At 40.0% G+C, this 23,636-nt stretch overlaps 2 protein-coding genes across 2 annotated transcripts; one reads left to right on the plus strand and one right to left on the minus strand.

Moving 5' to 3' along the window:
- Positions 1–10,527: 10,527 nt before the first annotated feature.
- LOC136140998 (zinc finger protein 283-like) lies at positions 10,528–13,241 on the minus strand. The gene is made up of 3 exons (XM_065899129.1): positions 13,228–13,241; positions 12,831–12,918; positions 10,528–10,677 (listed from the first exon to the last, which is right to left on the minus strand). The coding sequence occupies exons 1-3, from the start codon at positions 13,239–13,241 to the stop codon at positions 10,528–10,530; spliced, it is 252 nt and encodes an 83-aa protein (XP_065755201.1).
- Positions 13,242–19,016: 5,775 nt separating this feature from the next.
- On the plus strand, positions 19,017–19,659 carry LOC136141363 (proteasome maturation protein-like). The gene is made up of 2 exons (XM_065899549.1): positions 19,017–19,362; positions 19,580–19,659. Exons 1-2 carry the CDS (start codon positions 19,017–19,019, stop codon positions 19,657–19,659), a joined length of 426 nt encoding a protein of 141 aa, XP_065755621.1.
- Positions 19,660–23,636: the final 3,977 nt, after the last annotated feature.

A 23,636-nucleotide genomic window follows, 5' to 3' on the forward strand; every position in this document is an offset into this window, starting at 1 on the left:
TTGATTGAAGTATCCCTCTTGATGTCCCTGGAGGCCCTCAAATCTTCTCTTACACTTCCAATTATTTTTGAAAAGGAATGCCTCAAAGCCAAGGGTTTTACTTCTTTCCTTTATCTCCTGTTGGGGAAAATTTATTTCAAAAATGTCCTTTTTTGCAAATGTATTTTTGGTCTCATATGTTGACTCCAACTCTGAAAGAAAACAAGAAAACCACACATTTTATTGCCTTTACCAGAAAAAAAGCCCTTTATAGTAGAAATAAAGACAAATTGAAAAGAATACCCATAAGTGAACTCAATCAGGAGACTTACTGAATTCCTAAGCACAAGCCTCTCCCCTGTCCAACAACAAACTCAGCTTTGATTTTTCAGTTCTTGTGATATTAATGTTCTGATATGACAGTTTTCTGGAGGATTCCACAAAGATCACTTTAACAAGTCCCTCATCTTCCTGTGTAAATGATCTCTTAAACCAAAATGTGCCCTTCCACCAGTCAAGTCACTGGGCAAAGGATATTAGGATTTGAGTTCAGGGCTGCTCAGGTGACTGGAATTTGTGGTTCAAGATTTATCAGAGAAAGAAGTCATGCAAAGAAGTTCCGGGAATCTATACAGGGATTCTCCCTTGGATCTGTAACCGAATGTCGTTATGCATCCACAAGGTGCCTCTCCACAATGTGACTGGGGTACTCTCAGAGATTCTAGAGGTTGTACACTGGAGTGCCAACCCAACCTGAATGGAAAGACCTCAGTGAACACCCTCAAGCATTTATCTGATGCCTCTCAAAGGCCATATACTGAAAGTAAGAACCACACCCTGGAGTAGTAGTGCTCAAATTTTTTGGTCTCAGTATCTCTTATACTCTTAAATATTGGTAAATCCCTTGCTTGCACATGCGTAAGTATATTTGAAATACAAAATATACAAATCTAGTATTTTTGCCTATTGGTGATTGTATAATATTTTGGTTGAGCTATTAAATGGTGGATGAGTACTGTGGATGTGATTGTGGGAAGTAATTTTTAAACTGCACTAACTATTACTCTTTTATGTAACAATGTCTTATTGCTTTGTATACATTTACATTTGGGTGTAAAGACTGTGTGTATATCCAAAAGGAAGCCACAGTATTTAAATTGACCAACCTAATATTACAACTACTTTGAAATGACCAAATGTCAACTAAAAGGAGTACAGTTTTGTACAACTTAGCACCAACAAATAGTTCAACAAATTTGAATTGGGGGCTTCCCTGGTGGCGCAGTGGTTGAGAGTCCGCCTGCCGATGCAGGGGACACGGGTTCGTGCCCCGGTCTGGGAGGATCCCACATGCCGCGGAGCGGCTGGGCCCGTGAGCCATGGTCACTAAGCCTGCGCGTCCAGAGCCTGTGCTCCGCAACGGGATAGGCCACAACAGTGAGAGGCCCGCATACAGGAAAAAAAAAAAAAGAATTGGGCTTGTATTATAATTACTTGGACTTGAATGTTAAGTGTAATGCTTAACAGTGTTAGTAAATGAATACAGGTTTCACTTCTTTTTAGATGTTTAAAAAAAAAGCACTGAGAACCCAAAAGAGGTTTTGTTTATGTGGGTTATATCTTTTGATATTTACCATATTAGAAATTAAAATAGAAATTTAAAGATTTATTAATTATTTTAAAGTGACAATAAATCATTAAATGTTAACAAATAATATTAAATAATTAAATTTTCCCAAACAAAAGAATTAATGAATTATTGTTTTAATCTTCTGCAAATCTCTTTAATATCTGGTATAACAGACGACAACTGGATTCTCACATCTGCTTTTGCATTCAATCTGTAGCAATGCTATTTTGGTTGAAGGATATGAAGAAAATCCAGCCTCTCACAGATGTGTAATTGTAAAATGGCAGAATAGTCTATGAACCTGTTCAGGTAATTTTGGGTGTTATTCTTTGATACTATAGTAAAAATTGAGACATGGCGGTTTCTTAAAGATTAGTTCCAATGTGGAATATGCAACCATACTGGTGAACTTTTCATACTACGTTACATTAAAATCCATTGCACTTTGGATGATTTTTTATCCATGCATAATTTTGTACTATGTACTGGTTATCTGAAAAACAGTGGTTCACTGAGTTATGCAGATCTTTGAAATGCTGACATATTTCATTACATGATATCAAAAAATCACGTTAATAATATCACCTCACCAGAAATTTTTTTATTTATTGGGAAGCTGTAAATCTCAAAATAATAGATATAAGCTTCACACAATTCTAATTTTTACTTAAAAGTTTGAATTTTATCATTGGCAACAAATACTTTTAGTTGTTCTTCAAGTGACAGGCTCATTTACAAGAAAATGTTTTCCAAATACCCAAGCCTAAAGAACCATAGTTTGTCTCATTCTTCCAAGGGAAAAAAAAACCAAAAACAAAACCAAAACTGTGTTCCATGAAAAAAGCAGCTAGTTTAACTCACAATTCAAACATCGGCACAGGTGGTTTCCCTCAAGGCAACCACTGCACCTTAGTATACAGCAAAAGAACTTAATGGAGACTTCCCATTTCATCATACAGAATATTCTAAAAATGTATCCTCAAGGGTCAAGATTTAATAAAATGAAGCCCCAGAGCAGGGTACTAAAGGTCAACCAGCATGAGGAGGGTTTCAGTATAAAAGGGTTGTCCTATGTCAGGAGTCAGAATGCAAGCAGAGTAAGGACAAGTGTCTGTGTGTGAGTGACCTGGTATGGGTTGTCACAGCCCAAGTGGGATGAGACAGGCAATCACATGATCAAGGTGGTGGTGGTGGTGTTGATAATAGAAGACTGGTTACATATAGAGAGTTTGATCAAATAAGTACAGTTGTCCCTTGGGATCCTTGGGGGACTGGCTCCAGAACCCACCTCAGAACCCATACCTGAGGATGCTAAGTCCCATAATCGGCCCTCCTTTTCCACAGATGCAGAACACATAGAAATGAAGGGTCAACTGTATATTTATTGAAAAATAATCTGCATATAAGTGGACCTGCATAGTTCAAACCCATGTAGTTCAAGGGTTGACAATAAATACATTAAGGATAATGGAACCCAGGTTTTTCACTGTCAGAAAAGGGAGTTAGAAATATGGAAAGTGAATAAGCTGAAATGAAACCTGTACTTTGAAATGGAATTGAAGATAACTGTATGAACTCATGGTTTCAATCTATAGATGTAAATGTGTGTGCATGTATATGTATGTATGCATATAAACATATTCCCTCTGTCCACTGAGAGGGCCTAGGGACAGCCATCCCCCAGCAGCAATGAGCAAATCTAGTACCCAGATTCTGGCTTCTAAATAGCATTCTCAACTAAAAGGAACCAGGACACCTTGAAGAAATGGCTGACTTTAGGGCTGGAGCAGGGAAAGTGCAAGATGAGCCTGGAACATGGTGTGGGGAAGAAAATAAGGAGGTGCTCTAAGTGTGATGGAGACATGCCAAAGGACACAGAAACCACTGCTGAGAGAATTCCCACTGGTCAAATCCAGGACCAGCTTCAAAATAAAAAATGGGAAGAACAGATTACAACCCACTGACTAGAAATCCAACATATGAATAAGTTGAAAGTTTGAAGAGGAATATAATACTTAATAGTCTCAAAGTTCCTCCTCACAAAAGGCTCATTAAAGGAAAAAAGATTAACTTTACAGGGAGGAGGCCCGTGGACACTACCATAATTACCTGCTCCAAGTAAGCATCATCAATAATGACAAATCATTTGCTCCACCTGACAGAATGCAAGGAGAACACACCAACAGTTCTGTGATACTCCTGCCAAAGATGCATAATCCAAATCTAATCATGAGGAAAGAGCAGACAAACCCAAACTGAAGAACACTGTACAAAATAACAGGGCTAGAATCTTCAGAAGTAACAAGAAATGGGTATTTTGATAGGGAATGCATTAAATCTCTAGACTGCTTTGGGTAGTATGGTCATGTTAACGATATTAATTCTTGTAATCCAAGAGCATGGGATATCTTTCCATTTCTTTGAATCATTTTTAATTTCCTTTATCAATGTTTTATAGTTTTCAGCATATAGGTCTTTCACCTCCTTGGTTAAGTTTATTCCTAGGTACTTTTTTTTGGACATGATTTTAAATGGATTTTTTTTTTTTTTTACTTTCTGGTATTCCACTGTTAGTGTAAAGAAATGCAACATTTTCTGTATACTAATCTTGCATCCTGCTACCTTGCTAAATTTATTTTTTAGTTCTGATAGTTTTTGTGTGAAGTCTTTATGGTTCTTTATATGGAGTATCGTGTCATTTGCAAATAGTGACAATTTTACCTCTTCCCTTCCAATTTGGATACCTTTTATTTCTTTTTCTTGTCTGAATTCTGTGGCTAGGACTTCCAATACTTTGTTGAATAGAAGTGGTGGGAGTGGGCATCCTTGTCTGGTTCCTGAGGTTAGTGAGAAGGCTTTCAGCTTTTCACCACTGAATACTATTGATATGTTGGCTGTGGGTCTGTCGTAAATGGCTTTTATATGTTGAGATATGTTCCCTCTATACCCACTTTAGTGAGAGTTTTTATCAAGAACGGATGTTGAATTTTATCAAATGCTTTTTCTGTGTCTATTGAGATGATCATGTGGTTTTTCTCTTTTCTTTTGTTAATGTGGTGTATGTATCACAGTGATTGATTTGCATATGTTGAACCAGCCTTGTGACCCTGGAACGAAACCAACTGACCATGGAGTATGATCCTTTTTATGTATTGTTGGATTCAGTTTGCTAATATTTTGTTGAGAATTTCTGCATCTATATTCATCAATGATATTGGCCTGTAATCTTTTTTCGTAGTGTCTTTGTCTGGTTTTGGTATCAAGGTGATGATGGCTTTATAGAATGAATTTGGAAGCATTCCCTCTTCAATCTTTTGGAGTAGTTTGAGAAGGATAGGTAGAAGTTCTTCTTTGTATGTTTGGTATAATCCCCCAGAGAAGCCATGCAGTCCTGGACTTTTTGTTTGCGTGGAGTTTTTTTAAATTACAGATCCTATTTCATTTCTAGTGATCAGTCTCTTCAAGTTATCTGCTTCTTCTTGATTCAGTTTTGGCAGGCTGTATGTTTCTAGAAATTTGTCCATTTCTTCTAGGTTGTCCAATTTGTTGGCATATAACTGTTCATAGTGTTCTCTTATGATTTTTTGTATTTTCATGGTATTGGTTGTTGTTTCTCCTCTTTCATTTCTTATTTCGTTTATTTGGGTTGTATCTCTTTTCTTCTTGGTGAGCCTGGCTAGAGGTTCGTTGATTTTGTTTATCTTTTCAAAAAACCAGCTCCTGGTTTTATTGACCTTTTCTATTGTTGTTTTGATCTTTTTTATTTATTTCCTCTCTGATCTTTATTGTGTCCTTCCTCCTGCTGACTTTGGGTTTTGTTTGTTCTTCTTTTTCTAATTCTTTTAGGTGGTGGGTTAGGTTGTTTATTTGAAATTTTTCTTATATCTTGAGGAAGGCCTGTATCACTGTGAACTTCTTAGAACTGCTTTGGTGCATCCCATTCATTTGTAAGTTGTGTTTTCATTGTTGTTTGTCTCAGTTTTCACAGAACTAGAACAAATAAACCTAAAATTTATACAGAACCACAAAAGACCCAGAATTGAAAAAGTAATCCTGAGAGGAAAAACAGCTGGAGGCATAACTCTTCCAGACTTAAGACAATATTACAAAGCTACAATAATCAAAACAGCATGGTATTAGCACAAAAACAGACATGTTGATCAATGCAACAGAATACAGAGCCCAGAAATAAACCCATACATCTATGGTCAATTAATCTATGACAAAGTAGACAAGACATACAATGAAAAAAAGACAGTCTCTTCAACAGTGGTGTTGGGAAAGCTGAACAGCTACATGTAAATCAATGAAATCAGAACACTCCCTCACACCATATACAAAATGATTTAAAGACGTAAATATTAAGACATGACATCATAAAACTCCTAGAAGAGAAACAGGCAAAACATTCCTGGACATAAATCGTAGAGATATTTTTTTAGACCAGTCTCCCAAGGCAAGAGAAATAAAAGCAAAAATAAACAAATGGGACCTAATCAAACTTAAAAGTTTTTGCATAACAAAAGAAATCATCAACAAAATGAAAAGACAACACACAGAGTGGGAGAAAATATTTGCAAATGATGCGACCAACAGGGGTTAATTTCCAAAATATACAAACAGCTCAAACAAATCAGTATTAAAAAAACAAATGACCCAATCAAAAAATAGGCAGAAGACCTAAATAGACATTTTTCCAAAGAAGACATACAGATGGCCAACAGGCACATGAAAGAATGCTCAACATCAGTAAGTACTAGAGAAATGCAAATCAAAACTGCAATGAGGTATCACCTCACACTGATCAGAATGGCCACCATCAAAAAGTCTACAAATAATAAATGCTGGAGAGGGTGTGGAGAAAAGGGAACCCTCATACAGTGTTGGTAGGAATATAGATTGGTGCACTCACTATGGAAAACAGTATGGAGGTTTCTTAAACAACTAAAAATAGAGCTACCATATGATCCAGTAATCCCATTCCTGGGCATACATTCCAAAAAGATGAAAACTCCAATTCAGAAAGATACACGCACCCCAATGTTTATAGTGGCACTATTTACAAGAGCCAAGGCATGGAAACAACCCAAGTGCCCATCAAAACACAATTCGTTTTAAAAGATGTGGTGTATATACACAACGGAATATTACTCAGCCATAAAAAAGAAAGAAATATTGCCATTTGCAGCAACATGGATGGACCTAGAAAATATCATACTAAGTGAAGTAAGTCAGAGAAAGACAAATATTATATGATATCACTTATATGTGGAATCTAAGAAATAGTACAAATGCATCTATATACAAAACAGAAGCAGACTCACAGACATAGAAAACAAACTTATGGTTACCAAAGGGGAAAGTGGTGGGGGGGATAAATTAGGAATATAGCATTAACAGATACAAACTACTATACACAGAATAAACAACAAGGATTTACTGTACAGCATAAGGAACTATATTCAATATCTTGTAATAACCTATAATGGAATATAATCTAAAAATATATATATTCTTAAGACAAAAACCCCAAAACTGTGTACTGTCTAGCCCTTGCCTATCTCCGTGACCCAAATTCTTAGCACATGCTCCTTTACTAACTCTACCCTGGCCTTCTTAGAGTTCCTCCAATAAAGTTCCTTACCAACCTTAGGGCCTTTGCCATTCACTGTGATTGATATATTCCTCCCCCAGGTATTCATGTAACTTGATCCCAGGCTTCATGTCTCTATTCAAGAAAGCTTTCCCTGACCATATTATCTGAATTGGCCCTATCAATTCTCATCATTTTCTATTCTCTTACGCTGTTTGCCTCTCCTGAACATGTTTCATTACATGATACTGTTTATCTACTTGTTTACTTATTTTATGTTTCTCCTCAACTACATAAAGTGCATGAGAATAAGCAAGTTATCCATCTTGTTCCTGATTGTATTAATAGTGCCCAGTACAAAGCCTGGCTAGGAGTAGGCACTCCAAATGTTTGAAGAATTTATGAATGAATATGTATATTTATTCACATACACACACAAATGCAAAAGAGCTGGAAAGCACCTGCATCCAACATGTAAGTAAAATGGTTCCATTGGGAACAAAAAAGAACACTTTCCTCACTGAAATGGGAGGGAATTATAAGAAGAAAAACAAGAAGCCTGGGAAATGAGATGAAGATGAAGTTCCTTTTGTAGCTCAAACTGAGATCTCTATCTCCTCCCAGGCCTTGGTCCTTCATAAGGAGTTTCCAAATACCATCCCAGCTGTTCCCCCTTCTCCTCCTCTGTGACCTGTGAGGTTGTTCCTGCACTGATGGTTCTCTCCTGCCTTTGCCTTCCTGGAATCTGACTTCTTGTACCCCACCCACCCCTCAACTACCCAGGGCTCTTCTCCTTGCTCTAATAATGTCATCATATCTGGCTTAGAAATGGAGTGTGTGCTTGCAAGAAAAGAAATGCCAAATGGTGTAAGGGTTTTGCTGTGTTTTTTTTTTAATTATAAGGGCAAAACATTTGGTTAAATTTGCAATAAAGTAAAGGTAAAAATAATATTGATGAAGACTTCAGAGAAGGATGGTGGGAATTAAGAACATTAGATCATATAAATAGGAAAATGATCTTGTTTTAGACTCATTCAGGTTCTATCTCTTTAGAGCAAACAGAACACAGTGGTTAAGAACACAGATTCTGGAGCCAGACTTCCTAGGTTCAGTTGTTGCCACTGCATCCCCACCAGCTGTGTGACCTCGGGAGGGCACTTAAACTGTATGTGCCTCAGTAATCTCATCTATAAAAAGGGTTAAAAATAGTATCTACCTCATGGGGATCCTGTAAAAGTTAAATAAGTTCATGTATTTGCTCCGCTTAGAACAGGGCCTGGTTTATAGTAAGCACAATGTTAACTATTACCATTATTATTGTTACTGTTGTTATTTTGCTTAAGTGGAAACAAGTTTTGTGAGACATTTCTAGGATTTAACTTAGTGTAGGATTTAACTTTGTAAAGTGCAAAGTTCACAGATTGTAACTTTCAACTTCAAATATGTTGGAAGTAAAGGAACGTATTCACTTAGTATGAATTTCTGTTCATTCAATCCACTGCTACATAAATTGGAGAGGCTCTTTTGAAAGCCAGAGTATGTCAGGATCCTGGCTCTAGCTGTACTCCCCATACATGGGTCAGAATATAACAAAGAGCAGCGATTCTTTAGTATGCATAAAAATCACCTGGGGATCTTGTGTAAATGTAGATTCTGTTCTGCAGCTCTGGGGTAGGACTCAACGAGCTGCATTTCTAACAAGGCCCGGGGACTTCCCTGCTGGTGCAGTGGTTAAGAATCCACCTGCTGAATAAAGATGCAGACTTAGAGAACAGACTTGAGGACATGGGGCCAGGGTGGGAGTAGGGGGCTGGGGGCTGGGATGAAGTGAGAGAGTAGCACTGACATATACATACTTCCAAATGTAAAATGGATGACTAGTGGGAAGCTGCTGCACAGCACAGGGAGATCAGCTCCATGCTTTGTGATGACCTAGAGGGGTGGGACAGGGAGGATGGGAGGGAGGTTCCTTAGAGGGAGGAGATATGTATACTTATAGCTGATTCACTTTGTTGTACAACAGAAACTAACGCGACATTGTAAGGCAATCATAGTCCAATAAAGATATGAAAAAAAAAAAGAATCCGCCTGCCAGTGCAGGGGCACGGGTTCAATCTCTGGTCCAGGAAGATCCCACATGCTGCAGAGCAACTAAGCCCGTGTGCCACAACTACTGAGCCTGTGCTCTAGAGCCCACAAGCCACAACTACCGAGCCCGCATGCCACAACTACTGAAGCCCATGCGCCTAGAGCCCGTGCTCCACAATAAGAGAAGCCACTGCAAGGAGAAGCCCAAGCACCACAATGAAGAGTAGCCCCCTCTTGACGCAACTAGAGAAAGCCCGCACGCAGCAACAAAGACCCAATGCAGCCAAAATAAATAAATAAATAAATAAATTTTTTTTAAAAAGTTACTCTAAAAAGCCCCGGAGGAAGCTGATGATAGATATTTGTGTAATACTTAACAATAAAAAAATTAAAACCCCACATAAAGCAAATCATGGCTTCTAACCACTAAGAGAACAATCCACATTCTTCCCCAAAACCAACAATGCTGCCTGTCACCTGGATCCTGCCTGTCTCCCTGACTCACTTCTTGGTACCCTCTCCTTCACTAACGCTGCTCTGGCCTTTCTATGGTTCCTAATACAAAAGAACCATACTTTTGGGACTTCCCTGGTGACGCAGTGGCTAAGGATCCGCCTGCCAATGCAGGGGACACGGGTTCGATCCCTGGTCCAGGAAGATCCCACATGCCGCGGAGCGACTAAGCCTGCAAGCCACAACTACTGAAGCCCACGTGCCTAGAGACCCTGCTCCACAACAAGAGAAGCCACCGCAATAAGAAGCCCCTGCACCTCAATGAAGAGTAACCCTCCCTGGCCGCAGGCAGCTAGAGAAAGCCCATGTGCAGCAATGAAGACCCAACGCAGCCAAAAGATAAGTAAATAGAAAATAAATAAATTTATTTTAATAAAAAGAACCACACTTTGAGTAGCAAGGACACAGATCATCTATAGAAATGTTGAAGCTAAACACAGTATGAAATCTGGTTTCTTTGACAGTGGTTATGAAATAAACACCCCATAATGCAAATCCAGCTCTTTGGTCATTAAAGAAGAGAGGCCATTACAGAAAGGGCCAGAGGAAGGTTGAAGCTCACTGAGGGATGGGACGATCGAGGTGCTCAATGAACCCATTTCTAAGCCAACAAATACCAAAACATTCCTTTGAGAACACAGAGGAGAAATTCACCTGATTTCTTCAAAGATAGCCCTGTAATTCCTAGTGCAGAAAGCTGATGTTCCAGAAAGGAGATTCTAAACTATTTCAGGCAGATGAACTTACCCAGTGAGACCAAGTTGCTATAGTTCTCCAACATCACATCCACGTACAAGTCCCTTTGAGCAGGGTCCAGGAATTCCCACTCCTCCTGAGAGAAGTCAATGGCCACATCCCTGAATGTCACCAAGCCCTAAAACCAAAAACCCACACATTACTTGTGAAATTAAAGAAATTTAGAAACTATTTCCAAGAGGAAAAAAGAGGAGTATGAAGCATAAACTATAAGAAGAGGAAAATATAACGATCCAGTCGGCTGGAAGCCTGTGAGACGTATGGGTAGGGAAAAGTAAAGAAATTAGTATGACTAAAGCAGAGTGTCTACATGTTCTAGAAGAAACCTATTACAGCAGAACTTCCTGGATACTGTGAAGTAACTCAGCTATCCAGACCTGTCTGATAATGCATAAAATAATGTTTCTCTTCTATTAAATAAAAATAGTGTTGGGGGAAGGGGATGGGGGCGTTTATGGGTGTGTATACATACAAACAACTTGCTAAGTGCCTGCCTCATAAATTCTTATTTATTTATTTATTTATTTATGGCTGCGTTGGGTCTTCGTTGCTGTGCGGGCTTTCTCTAGTTGCGGTGAGCGGGGACTAATCTTCGTTGTGGTGCACGGGCTCTAGGCGCACGGGCTTCAGCAGTTGTGGCTCACGGACTCTAGAGTGCAGGCTCAGTAGTTGTGGCACACGGGCTTAGTTGCTCCGCGGCATGTGGGATCTTCCTGGACCAGGGCTCGAACCCATGTCCCCTGCATTGGCAGGCGGATTCTTAACCAGTGCGTCACCAGGGAAGTCTCATAAATTCATTATAAATGTGAACTGCTACACCATCTTTTCCCTTTAAGAAATACCAAAAACACATAAAAACTTTTTTTCCAAATGTCCTATAAAATCTCTTATTTTAGAAAAATGATTTCAATTAAGGATTATCATTAAGCCTCAAGTGAACCATGCTGTGAGATTATATCATCAGCATTTTTCCTTATTATGATGAATCGAATATGTAAAATGTTTTTATTACCTGCAATTCAGTTCATCATGTGGATATATGAGATTAATGACTATTATACATTCAGGCTGAACAAAACTTCCAAGATTTTCTTAATTCTAGGAGTCTATTATCAGCCAGTACTTAAGAATCTGGATCATCTTTTTACATGGTAACTTCAACCACCTGTTGCTTAACATATTCCTTGTTCCCGAGGTGGAGGATATTGATAGAGTATATCAGACACAACACAGGTGTCACATCCTGGTCAATAACTAAAGAGACTTTGACACTGGTGTTTACTGATAAGGGAGTCCCTGGAAAGAACCACTCACTCCCCGCTCTAATCCTAAAAGCTTGCAAAGCATGTGATCCCATACAAACTGAGGCTATGACGAAGAAATCCCATATTCCATCTTGTCTTTCTGGAAAACTCAGGTCTGTGAAGAAGTTCCACGTTTTCCTGTGTGGTCCAAAGGGACCCTCATCACTAACTCATCACACCGCAGACCTGTCTTGGGAATGAGAAATTCTGATAATGGAAATGGGGCAGCCCTGGCCGAACAAAGATGGAAGTGATAACAAAAGGCAAGACCCAAGACAGCCTGCCATGGATACGTCCCAGTTAAACACCAAAGCTCTTCCAGACAATACACAGACTACTGAAACTGTTCTCGTGGGTGGCCATCCAGCTGGCTAAGGGCAGAGTATCCTGACCGACTTCTTTGCTAGCTGTATCTTAGCCTGAAAAAGAAAAACAATTGGGAGAACTTCAGCCATTTTTTTCTAGATAGGACATGAACTAATCAGCATCTTAGCTTGAAAAAGAGAAACTGCTGCTTTCCAAATGTCTGCAGTCTTTCATTCTCTCCTCTTTCCTTCTTCTATGAAATCCTCTTTGTGCCTTTGAAAGATGAACTCAATCTACTGTTGGTTTTCCTTGTATACAAATAAAAGCGAGCTGATTGTTCTCTATATTTCTTTACATTACTCTTTGATAGACACTCAAATATTTCCCTTAAAGGACTCCATTCCTTCACTGCTCTTGATGGAAGACTGAACCGCAGGAGATGTTGAGTAATGTGCTCAATGAATATGATGGCACTGATTGGAAAAGGCACAGAGGGAGGACGCTGGGCTGTTTGGCATCATCCTTTACTGGAACAGAAGGAACCGAGAAGCAGGTTCAGGCATGGGGTTCTGTTAAGTAGAAAGCTTTAGGGTTAATTCAGGAAAAGATTCACATGACCTAAAAATCACAACACTTCAAGGAGAGAGAAATACCAACTTACGTCAGTCATGGTTCTAGAATTGCAGGAACTAATTAATGCTCCATAGGGTTCCTCTACTGGTGAAGCACAGAGTCCAGAAAAGCCAGAGCTGCAGAAGGAAAAAGAAGCTTTAGATCAGGTGTGCTTAAGTGATCCTGTCCTGCCTTAAGCAACTGAATAAAAATACATCAAAATATTAGAGATGATTAACTCTACAGGATACAATTTTAACTTCCTTCTCTATACATTCCCTGGATTGCTGAATTTTTTGCAACACACCTGCATTAACTCCATAATCAGAAAAATAAAGATATTTCCAAATGTAGAAAACTGAGTGACAGGGAATTCAGTCATTAGGAAAACTGAACAAACAGGCCCAACACTGAAAATCGGTGGGTCTGAAACAAATGACACCTACCAGCTCTTCAACATCTTGTAGCTGTAGCTCATCACTACAGTGAGACACTTTCACTGTCAAGATTCTCCTGTGAATGAACACAAATTATGTTAAGTCCCCTTAAAGTCACAGCAAGGAAATATATGCATATAAACAGAACAATATTTGGTACAGAGTAGATACTTAACAAGTGTGGCTACACCTCTCTAATTCTTCACTGAATGGTCAATTTAAAACATTTGGATACAATCCTTGAAAAATGTCTTTCAAAACTGTCTCTTATTGGATGGGATCCACATATAACTCATAATATTCTTAAGTACTTTTGTTCATAACTATAACTATTGCTTGATATTTTATCATTTACATTTTCCCTTCTTTTGATTCTTTATAAACATAATGTGTATTAGGTGCATATTATTCCATCAAACGGTATACTGCATTTACTTAACTGTTTCCATGTCATTGGATTCTAAATTTGTAAAAGCTCCTTCCAAGCTATTATAATTTTATTCCAGACAAACGGAACTAGATCTTTTTGGGGTCACACATACTCGGTAATCTCATGAAATTAGGGACACTCTGCCCACTTAGAAAATTAATTTACAAATATTTACAAAAATTCTGTCTCTATTTCAAGGGATCTGTGATCACCTGGATGCTTATAAATGGAATAAGAAGACCTCAGGTTAAGACTTCCTGTTCTAGACCATTTGAGCCCCTGGTAACTTTTTCAAACTTGCAAGCACCCACACAATCATTTTATTTCTCTTCATATTTTGATCTATAAAAAGTTGATGTGGAATGATCCAGAATCACCACATAACAGCAAATCTTAATATTTACTAAGCCTTCATATTTTGATCTATAAAAAGTTGATGTGGAATGATCCAGAATCACCACATAACAGCAAATCTTAATATTTACTAAGCCTTCATATTTTGATCTATAAAAAGTTGATGTGGAATGATCCAGAATCACCACATAACAGCAAATCTTAATATTTACTAAGCCTTCATATTTTGATCTATAAAAAGTTGATGTGGAATGATCCAGAATCACCACATAACAGCAAATCTTAATACTTACTAAGCCTGTATCATGGGGCAGGCACTGTTCTATGGAGCTTTACACATATGAACTCAACTTACATCATTATAACTCCATTAGGTAGGTATTACTTTGTTCCAATTTTGTAGACATGGCACAGAGAGCCTGAGTCATTTATTTACACTCACACAGCAAGTAACAGGTAGAGCTGGATCCAGATGCTCTAGATCCAGAGCCTTACTCTTAACCACAGCACAGTACTACCTCTCAGAACCCGCACAGAATTGGACCTGAAATAACTCATGTTTGGCAATGCTACAGATTTCTACCTAAAAATTATCTGAAAGTCTCTGCCCTTGTGGGTACAAACTGCAAACCACTACTGTAATAGGGAAGAACCTTTATGTTCTATTACAAGTTAATCACTAAAGATATGTTGCCTATAAGCTTAAATTATACATAATGGCCCATCTCTGGGAACCCTGCCTAACCCCCCCAGGTAATGAGCATTAAGCTAAAATACCTTTGTTTAGCTCACAGGAAACATCCTGACCAGATCCACCTACGAATGCCTACAGGGAGGAAAAAATTAACACATCCCCTCCAGAGGCTGATGGGAACCAGGAAATGTTTGACTCCACTCCCTCCCCTTTCAGTATAAAAGAAGCCTGAATTCTAATTCAGGCCAGATGCTTCTTTGGGACATGAGCCCACCGTCTTCTCAGTCTGCTGGCTTTCTGAATAAAATCTCTATTCCTTGCCCCAACAACTCGTCTCTCGATTTATCGGCCTGTCCTGGGGCAAGCAGCTTGAGCTTGGACTCAGCAACACTATGCTCAAACCTCAATCACATTCCCACCCCTGAAAGCCTCACAACATTGTAACTTACTACCTGAAATAACCGATCCCCTCCTACCTTGCCTTGCTTTGAAAACCATGACTGTGGAACAGATAAAAAATAATTTGCATTCGATACCACCTAAATGCTAATCTCCTCAAGTAATCATAGTCTAAAATAAAGCCCCTAACATCCCACCTCCAGCCCACCTTCTGGAGGTGGTGTGCTTCTATACCATCAGAATGCTTAGGGACTTCCCTGACGGTCCAGTGTTAAGACTCCGCTCGTCCACTGCACGGGGTAGGGGTGGGTTCCATCCCTGGTCGGCAAACTAGGATCCTGCGTGCCACGCGGTAGGGCCAAAAAAAAAAAAATTGCTTAGAAAGGGAAAATGTACTGGAGGATTTGAACAATTTGCCATATGAACGGATGGCTACTGACTGAGGAAAAGGACAATGGGGGGCCTCTGGGAAGAGGGAGGCACCAGCATGATGGGTTATTCACCAGAAGGAAGACCCAAGATAGACACTACTAGTCAAGTGTCTTGAAAAATGGTCAAGATATTTCTGGTTAAGGAAAGCAAATAGCTTCATGATCTAAAAACAAAAGTAACTATGAATAAAAAAGAAACACAAATTCACCTGAACCTTGATTTCTAAATATGCAACAATTCTGTCCTTTTCAGGGTCCTTCTCAGAAACCCAGCAGCAACTAGGGTTGGGGGGGTGGGCGTTAGGGGCAGCAGGAGGGGGTGGGGAGAAATCACGAGACACCAGTATTTCTCGGAACACAGACAAACCTAACTAAAACCAAAATAAAACACTCCCCAGGGCCACATCTGCCTTCATCCAAAATACACAAACGGAATTCAAAGGGAAACTGGAATTGAGTTGACAGCAGTTCTTGGGGACAGAGGTCTGTTTGTAGTGGAGCTGAAACAGGTAGCTGGTCCCCCAAGGAGGTGATTTTTCTAGGAATCCTACCTGTGGGACCTCCCCAATCATGTCTTTCCAGGAGCCTGTCACGAGGACACGTCCAGGTGTCAAATTTTCATCCCAAGACTAGATCTGTACTTTCTTACTGGAAACGTACATTCTAGGGCTTAGTCCTGGAATTCTTTTCTTGCGGTCACTTAACTCTGGCAGCCCCTAAGAGAGTCTAGAAGGAACCTAGAGCATCCCGCCCAAGCAAACCACACCTACAAACAAGGTCACGCACTTCATGACCCCGTCACACATTCCCAATAGCACACACCGTTAGGGAGACACACCCCGGCCCTGTCACGCCGTCTGTCACACACCATCCTTCTCAGCCTCTCGCTCACACACAGGCTTGAGGCTCCGGACACGACTCGCCCTGTCCGCTGCCCGGGCCTTCTCACCTCGAGCGCCTCCCAGTGTCACCCCCACACGCACTACTGGTTCCGACAAGGCTCTGGCGAAGTCCGCTAAGCCCTCCCACCCTCACTCGGCGCTGATCACTTCCTCGGACGCGACCAACTCACCGCGCAGAGTCCAAAAATCTCGAAGACACCGGAAAGGGACCCAGAAACGGAGGTTAGTTTGGGCCCAGAGGCTCATGGGAAATAAAAGCCGGAACATCCTCTGAGGCTCGGAGCCCGACGCTTCCAGGCGCTCTCCGCAGGCAATCTCGCCCTGCCCCGAGAGGTCCTGTGCCCTGAGACTTCTGGGAAATGTAGTCCGCGGCAGACGAATCCCCAGAAGCTGGGAACCTGGACCTTCAGAATGCTCCCAGCATGCAACTCGGCTCCGCCTATCAGAGACGCCTTTTCCAAAGCCCACCCGAATCTCTGGTCTTAGGTGGGAGGAGTAGTTTGAGTCTTGGTCGAGCCTAGTGGCTCAGTAGTCTTTAGCATGGCTCTGGGCGAATCAAGAGGTTCCCAGCGAAGGCTGAGGAACGCATTCTGGAGTCCAGAGCGGGGGCGGGGGGATGAGGGAGGAGGCGCGTGACCAGGGACTTAGGCCTCAATGAGCGGGGGCATCCTGGGTAAAGTCCGTGAGAATGACCCTGAGCGGGGTCACGAGCTTACCTGGGCACGAGAGATTGGAGCAGGGTCTGGCAGTTGAAATGATGAATGTGTCTTGCTTTGGGTGCGCTTGTGGGTCCGATTCGGTGTCTGGAACCCTGTGTAGACTTGTTTATTTTCATGGGATAGTCTCTGCAAATGTGAATCTTTGTTTCCTTAGGTGTAAGGCGGTTTGTATCAGAGGTTATATGCTACTGTTGGAAAGCAACAATGAGTGGTCGTGAATGGATATTGTGACCATGGAGACCTGTGAGAAGGTCTCTGTAGGACTGAGAGACTTGAGGTCTGTGTCTTTATGTATTTCTGTTAATGTCAGTAACCGAAGATGACAATATTTGTAAGATGTTTTTTCTGATAGGCTTTTCTTTTGTGTGCATACCATGGTAATTGTGAAAGTGGAACACTGTCCAGCTGGGATTGAAAAACAGTACAGTGTTATCTAGCTTGGCATGTTAGTTTGATTATCTGACTACCAACCACTATATGTGCCTGGAAATTGTGACTGTGTGTTTTGATAGTGAGTGACAATAAACCAGTTTTGTTACCTATAAAGTAGAATACTGTTATTACATCTTCTTGGAGAATCAAATTTAATATGCAGAAAAAGACCTGCAATTTATCTGCCAAAAGATTTGGACATTTTATGATGAATCAAAGATGTTTTGGGAAAGACTGCAAATCAGCATAACTTTGAAAAAGAAAGAAGAAATCAAAGTAACAGCCAGTCTTGGAGTGGCTGAGGTAGGCTTCCAATCTTCATGATGTTAAGAGAACTTGAGCAAATAACTTTGAGAACCCTGGATTAAAGAAATAACTTCCCATGGGTAGAGGCAGATAGATTAGAGGAAAGCCCAGAATTAGGTAATCAGATGTCCTAGCTTATAGGTCAGACAACGCAAGGAACCTGTTTGAGACTACATAATTATAGTCAATCAGAAAACTACTTGTTTTATTTTTAAGAGTGATCATTGCATTTTAAAATATTTTAAATATACAAAACCAGGTTTCCATTTCCTAGGCAGGGCCTATTGCAGTTGGCAGTTTTGAACCAAAATATCTGTAGCTTCCTCTGGCAGACTTTTTTTCTGATCTGAAATGGTAGGTAAAAACGGTTTATGGATATAGTATTAGGGAAGAAGGTAAAATTCCATTCCTATTACAAGTTCAGAATAAAGTCCCAAGTGTTCCTGAAAAAAGAGCATTTTTTAATATCTTTATTGGAGTATAATTGCTTTACAATGTTGTGTTAGTTTCTGTTGTACAACAAAGTGAATCAGCTATAAGGATACATATATCCCCATATCCCCTCCCTCTCGAGCCTCCCTCCCAACCTCCCTATCCCACCCCTCTAGGTCGTCACAAAGCACCGAGCTGATCTCCCTGTGCTATGCAGCTGCTTCCCACTAGCCATCCATTTTACATTTGGTAGTGTATATATGTCAATGCTACTGTCTCACTTCATCCCAGCTTCCCCTTCCCCCGACTGTGTCCTCAAGTCCATTCTCTATGTCTGTGTCTTTATCCCTGCCCTGCCACTAGGTTCATCAGTACTGCTTTTTTAGATTCCATATATGTGCATTAGCATACGGTATTTGTTTTTCTCTTTCTGACTTACTTCGCTCTGTATGACAAACCTTAGGTCCATCCACCTCACTACAAATAACTCAATCTCGTTTCTTTTTATGGCTGAGTAATATTCCATTGTATATATGTGCCAAAAAAGGATTTTCTTTTCTAACCTTTTTTCCAAGTCTCTCTTTTGCTTCACCCTAATTGGCTTCATCACAGCTAAAAATCCTTAAAACAATTTCTCTGTCGTCAAAATCAATAGCATTGGGTAACAGGCTGAGAGGCTGTTTGCAGAGCTAGTTGAAGATGAATGTCAGAGGACTTGGATCTCAGCAAAAGGACAGTCTTCCAGTTACTGAACTTTCAGCAAGTGGACCTTTTGAAAGTCATGATCTTCTTCAAAAAGGTTTTTCTTGTGTGAAAATTGAACTTTTGCCCAGTCATCCTCTTGAATTATCAGGAAAAAAATTCCAGCTCGACCAAGATAAAATGAACTTTTCCACACTGAGAAACATCCAGGGTCTATTTGCTCCACTAAAACTACAAATGGAATTCAAGGCAGTGCAGCAGGTTCAGCATCTTCCATTTCTTCCAAGCTCAAACCTTTCATTGGATATTTTGAGGGGTAATGATGAAACTACTGGATTTGAAGGTATTCTTTTTTTTTTTTTGCGGTACGCGGGCCTCTCACTGTTGTGGCCTCTACCGTTGCGGAGCACAGGCTCCGGACGCGCAGGTTCAGCGGCCATGGCTCACGGGCCCCGCTGCTCCGCGGCATGTGGGATCCTCCCGGACCGGGGCACGAACCCGTGTCCCCTGCATCGGCAGGTGGACCCTCAACCACTGCGCCACCAGGGAAGCCCCTGAAGGTGTTCTTAATGACCCATCAAAAAGTGAATTAATGGGAGAACCACATTTGATGGTTGAATATAAACTCGGTTTACTGTAATACAGTGTGCTGTTCATGGAAATAGATGGGTTGCATCTTGTTTAGAGTTGTCTTTTTACTATAATTTGACATGCACAACATTAGAAGTACTGACACATGAGAAAAATCAATAGCATTGCTTTCACTAATATCATTGCAGTAACAAATCTGGAAATGAAACATGCCCATCAGAAGTAGGATGTTTAATTAGGTGTGGAGTACCTATACAGTGGGATAGTGCACAGCAGTGAAAATGACTGAATTAAACAAATATGATAAAGAGTTATAGATATATACATACAGTATAATTCCATTCATAAAACTTTAAAAAGAGGCGAAACAAATGATATTTTCTGTGTAAGTGGTACATAATAAAAAACAAGGGGACTTCCCCGGTGGTTCAGTGGTTAAGAATCCGCCTGCCACTGCAGGGGACACAGGTTCGAGCCCTGGCCCAGGAAGATCCTACATGCTGCGGAGCAACTAAGCCTGTGCACCACAACTACTGAGCCTGCGCTCTAGAGCCCACGAGCCACAACTACTGAAGCCTGTGTGCCTAGAGCCCATGCTCTGCAACAAGAGAAGCCACCACAATGAGAAGCCTGCGCACTGCAACAAGAGTAGCCCCCACTCGCCGCAACTAGAGAAAGCCCAAGTGCAGCAACGAAGACCCAATGCAGCCAAAAATTAATTTTTTAAAAAAGGATATAAAATTCAGGAATGTGGTAGCTACAGGAAGGCAGGATGATGAAGAGAGAAGTTGGCAAAAGGATTCAAAGTTATTTTGTGTATTCTGTTTCTTAACTGGAATGTATTTACACAATTGTATACTTTTAAAATATAAAGAATTTATCTGTGATGAAATTTTAAAGTTTTTTATATAGAAATTGAAGGCAACCATGTGTATTTGGGTATGTATGACTGTATGAAGATGAAGAAAGTTATGGGATATATATGCCAGATTTTAAACAATACTCTACACAAGGGGAGTGTGGGAGCTTGTGAAGGTATGTGCAGAGGAGAAACTTACAGGTAAGTGATGTGAAAAAAAATGCCTGTTAAAAGTGTAAAATACATACATCTCTGTTATTTACATGTGTATGTGTTAGAAGATACTAAGACATACTAAGAATCATTATAACAAGGTAGTAAACTTTCAGGTGTTTTCACTTGGTATTTTTATGCCTTGCTTGAACTTTTGACAAAGTCTATTTTGTATAAGTATGGCCACCCTTGCTTTCATTTACAATTTGCATGGTATGTCTATTTCCACACTTTCACTTTCAGCCTCTGTGTGTCTTTAAATCTGAAGTGAGTCTCTTGTAGACAAAATATAGCTGGATTTTGTTTCTTTTTCATTCCTTCAGCCATTCTCTCTTTCGATGGAGAAGTTTAATCCATTTACATCTAAAGTAATAATTAACAGGGAAGGACTTACTATTGTCATTTGTTAATTGTTTTCTGTTTGTCTTATAGCTTTTTTGTCACTCTTTTCCCTTGCTGTCTTCCTTTCTGTTTCATTGATTTTCTTTTCTGTGTGTGTGTGTGGTGACGTGCTTTGATTCCTTTCTCATTTTCTTTTGTGTACCTTCTATAGGCATTTTCTTTGTGGTTAACATGGGACTTAAACAAAACATCTTAAAACAAGCTGTATTAACTGATAACATCATATACAAATGCTCAACACTTTTATTTCTCCCCTCACACATATTTTATGTTATTGATGTCACAAATTATGTCTTCATATTGTGTATCTACTAACATATTTTTGTAGTTATTATTTTTACTTCTGTATTTTAATCTCTATTCAGAACTAAATGTGATTTATGCACCACCATTATAATATCACAGAATTCTGTATTTGTCTATACATTTACCTTTTCCAGTGAGCCTTTTCCTTTCATATTCTTTCATGTTGCTGTTTGGCATCATTTCCACTTGAAGAACTTCCTTTAGCATTTCTTGTAAGGCAGGTCTAGTGGTGATGAACTCCCTCAGCATATTATCCCACTCCCTCTGGCCTGCAAGACATCTGCTGAGAAATCTGCTGAGAGTCTTATAGGGGTCCCCTTGTACATCACAAATTGCTTTTCTCTTGTTGCTTTCAAAATTCTCTCTTTGTCTTTGACTTTTGACAATTTGATTACAATGTGTCTCACTGTGGATTACTTTGGATTCATCCTATTTTGACTCTATATGACTTCACTTTTTAATATAAATTTATTTATTTATTTTTGGCTGTGTTGGGTCTTCATTGCGGTGTGCAGACTTCTCATTGCAATGGTTTCTCTTGTTGTGGAGCAGGGCTCTAGGCATGCGGGCTTCAGTAGTTGTGGCGCAGGGGCTTAGTTGCTCTGCAGCATGTGGGATCCTCCCAGACCAGGGCTCAAACCCATGTCGCCTGCATTGGCAGGCAGATTCTTAACCACTGCCCCACCAGGGAAGCCCCTATATGGCTTCTTGAATCTGGATGGCATACATTTTCCCAGATTTGGGAAGTTTGGGGCCATTATTTCCTTTCTTTCTTTCTTTTTTAAATCAAGGTAACATTGGTTTATAACATTATATGTTTCATGTGTACAACATTATATTTCTACTTCTGTATACACTAAGGCATGCCTACCACCAAAAATTTAGCTTCCATCCCTGACTCTACAGTTGACCCCCTGTTGAGAAGCCAAGATATCGAGTAATATCCTCTGAACTGAGAAGGAACTTTGAGGCTGAAATATGAAGCAGGCCACTCCATAAAGTGCAATTATGAAGTTTATTATGGGTAACTTACATACAGGCGGGAAAGATCCGCTGGATGGATGATCCAGAAGCATTCGCAGCTGCACTCCATGTCATCGAAAAGGGCACAGGGAGGGGAGTTGAAAGGGGCCGAAGCTAAAAATAGAATCTGACTACCAAGTAAGAAGCATACCCACACTGACAAGAACTGGGGATTTTTCCTGTCTCTGGGGGTCTCTTGACCATTGACCATCTGCACCAGCAAAGGCATTCTTCCAGTTTTCGTATCAGATGAAGGCAAGGGTAAAAACTGATAGGGAACTTATCTGGCTTGGGTGCATTCCTTGTGAGTAGGCTAAAGTTCAGTCACTCAGAAAAGGGAGAGGGTAGGATTGTGGGCCTGAGATGGAGTTGACAAAATGGAGTCAGTGTGGTGAAGCCACACACTCCCTGTAACCATTTCACCTTCCCGCACCCACCCCCTATTCCTTCCCCTCTGGCAACCACCACTCTATTCTCTATATCTAAACATTTGGTTTGATTTGGTTTGTTCGTTTGTTTTTTGTTTCTTTTTCTATATCTCACATATGAGCGAAACCATATATTATTTGTTTTTCTCTGATTTATTTCATTTAGCATAATACCCTCAAGGTCCATCCATGTTGTTGCAAATGGCAGGATTTCACCTTTTATGGCTGAATAATATTCCTGTGTGTTTGTGTGTGTTATCTCCCACATGTTCTTTATCCATTCATCTGTTGATGGGCACTTAGGTTGTTTCCATATCCTGGCTATTAATAATAATACTAAGATGAACATAGGGGTGCATATATCATCTTCAATTAGTGTTTTTATGTTCTTTGGACAAATACCCAGAAGTGGAATAGCTGGATCATATGGTAGCTCTATTCTTAATTTTTTGAGGAATCTCCCATCCTTTTTTCCAAAGTGGCTGCACCAATTTACATTCCCACCAACAGTGTAGGAGGGTTCCCTTTTCTCCAACACTTGTTATTTCTTGTCTTTTTGATAATAGCCTTTCTAACATATGTGAGATGATGTCTCACTGTGGTTTTCATTTGCATTTCCCTAATAATTAGTGATGTTGAACATCTTTTCATGTGCCTGTTGGCCATCTGTATGTCTTCTTTGGAAAAATGTCTATTCAGCTCCTCTGCCCATTTTTAAGTTGGATTGTTTAGGGTTTTTTTGTTGTTGTTGTTGAGTTGTATTAGCTTTAATTATTGGCCATGTGATTGAATTTG

This window comes from Phocoena phocoena, chromosome 20 (genome assembly GCF_963924675.1).
Source record: "Phocoena phocoena chromosome 20, mPhoPho1.1, whole genome shotgun sequence".
NCBI lineage: Eukaryota > Metazoa > Chordata > Mammalia > Artiodactyla > Phocoenidae > Phocoena > Phocoena phocoena.

Coding starts and splice junctions, on each gene's coding strand:
- LOC136140998 (XM_065899129.1), bottom strand. Junction 10,678..12,830: donor ATTCTAGAACCATGACTGAC/GTAAGTTGGTAT, acceptor TTTTGGTTTTAG/GGCTTGGTGACATTCAGGGA.
- LOC136141363 (XM_065899549.1), top strand. CDS start 19,017: ATGAATGTCAGAGGACTTGGATCTCAGCAAAAGGACAGTCTTCCAGTT. Junction 19,363..19,579: donor TGAAACTACTGGATTTGAAG/GTATTCTTTTTT, acceptor AAGCCCCTGAAG/GTGTTCTTAATGACCCATCA.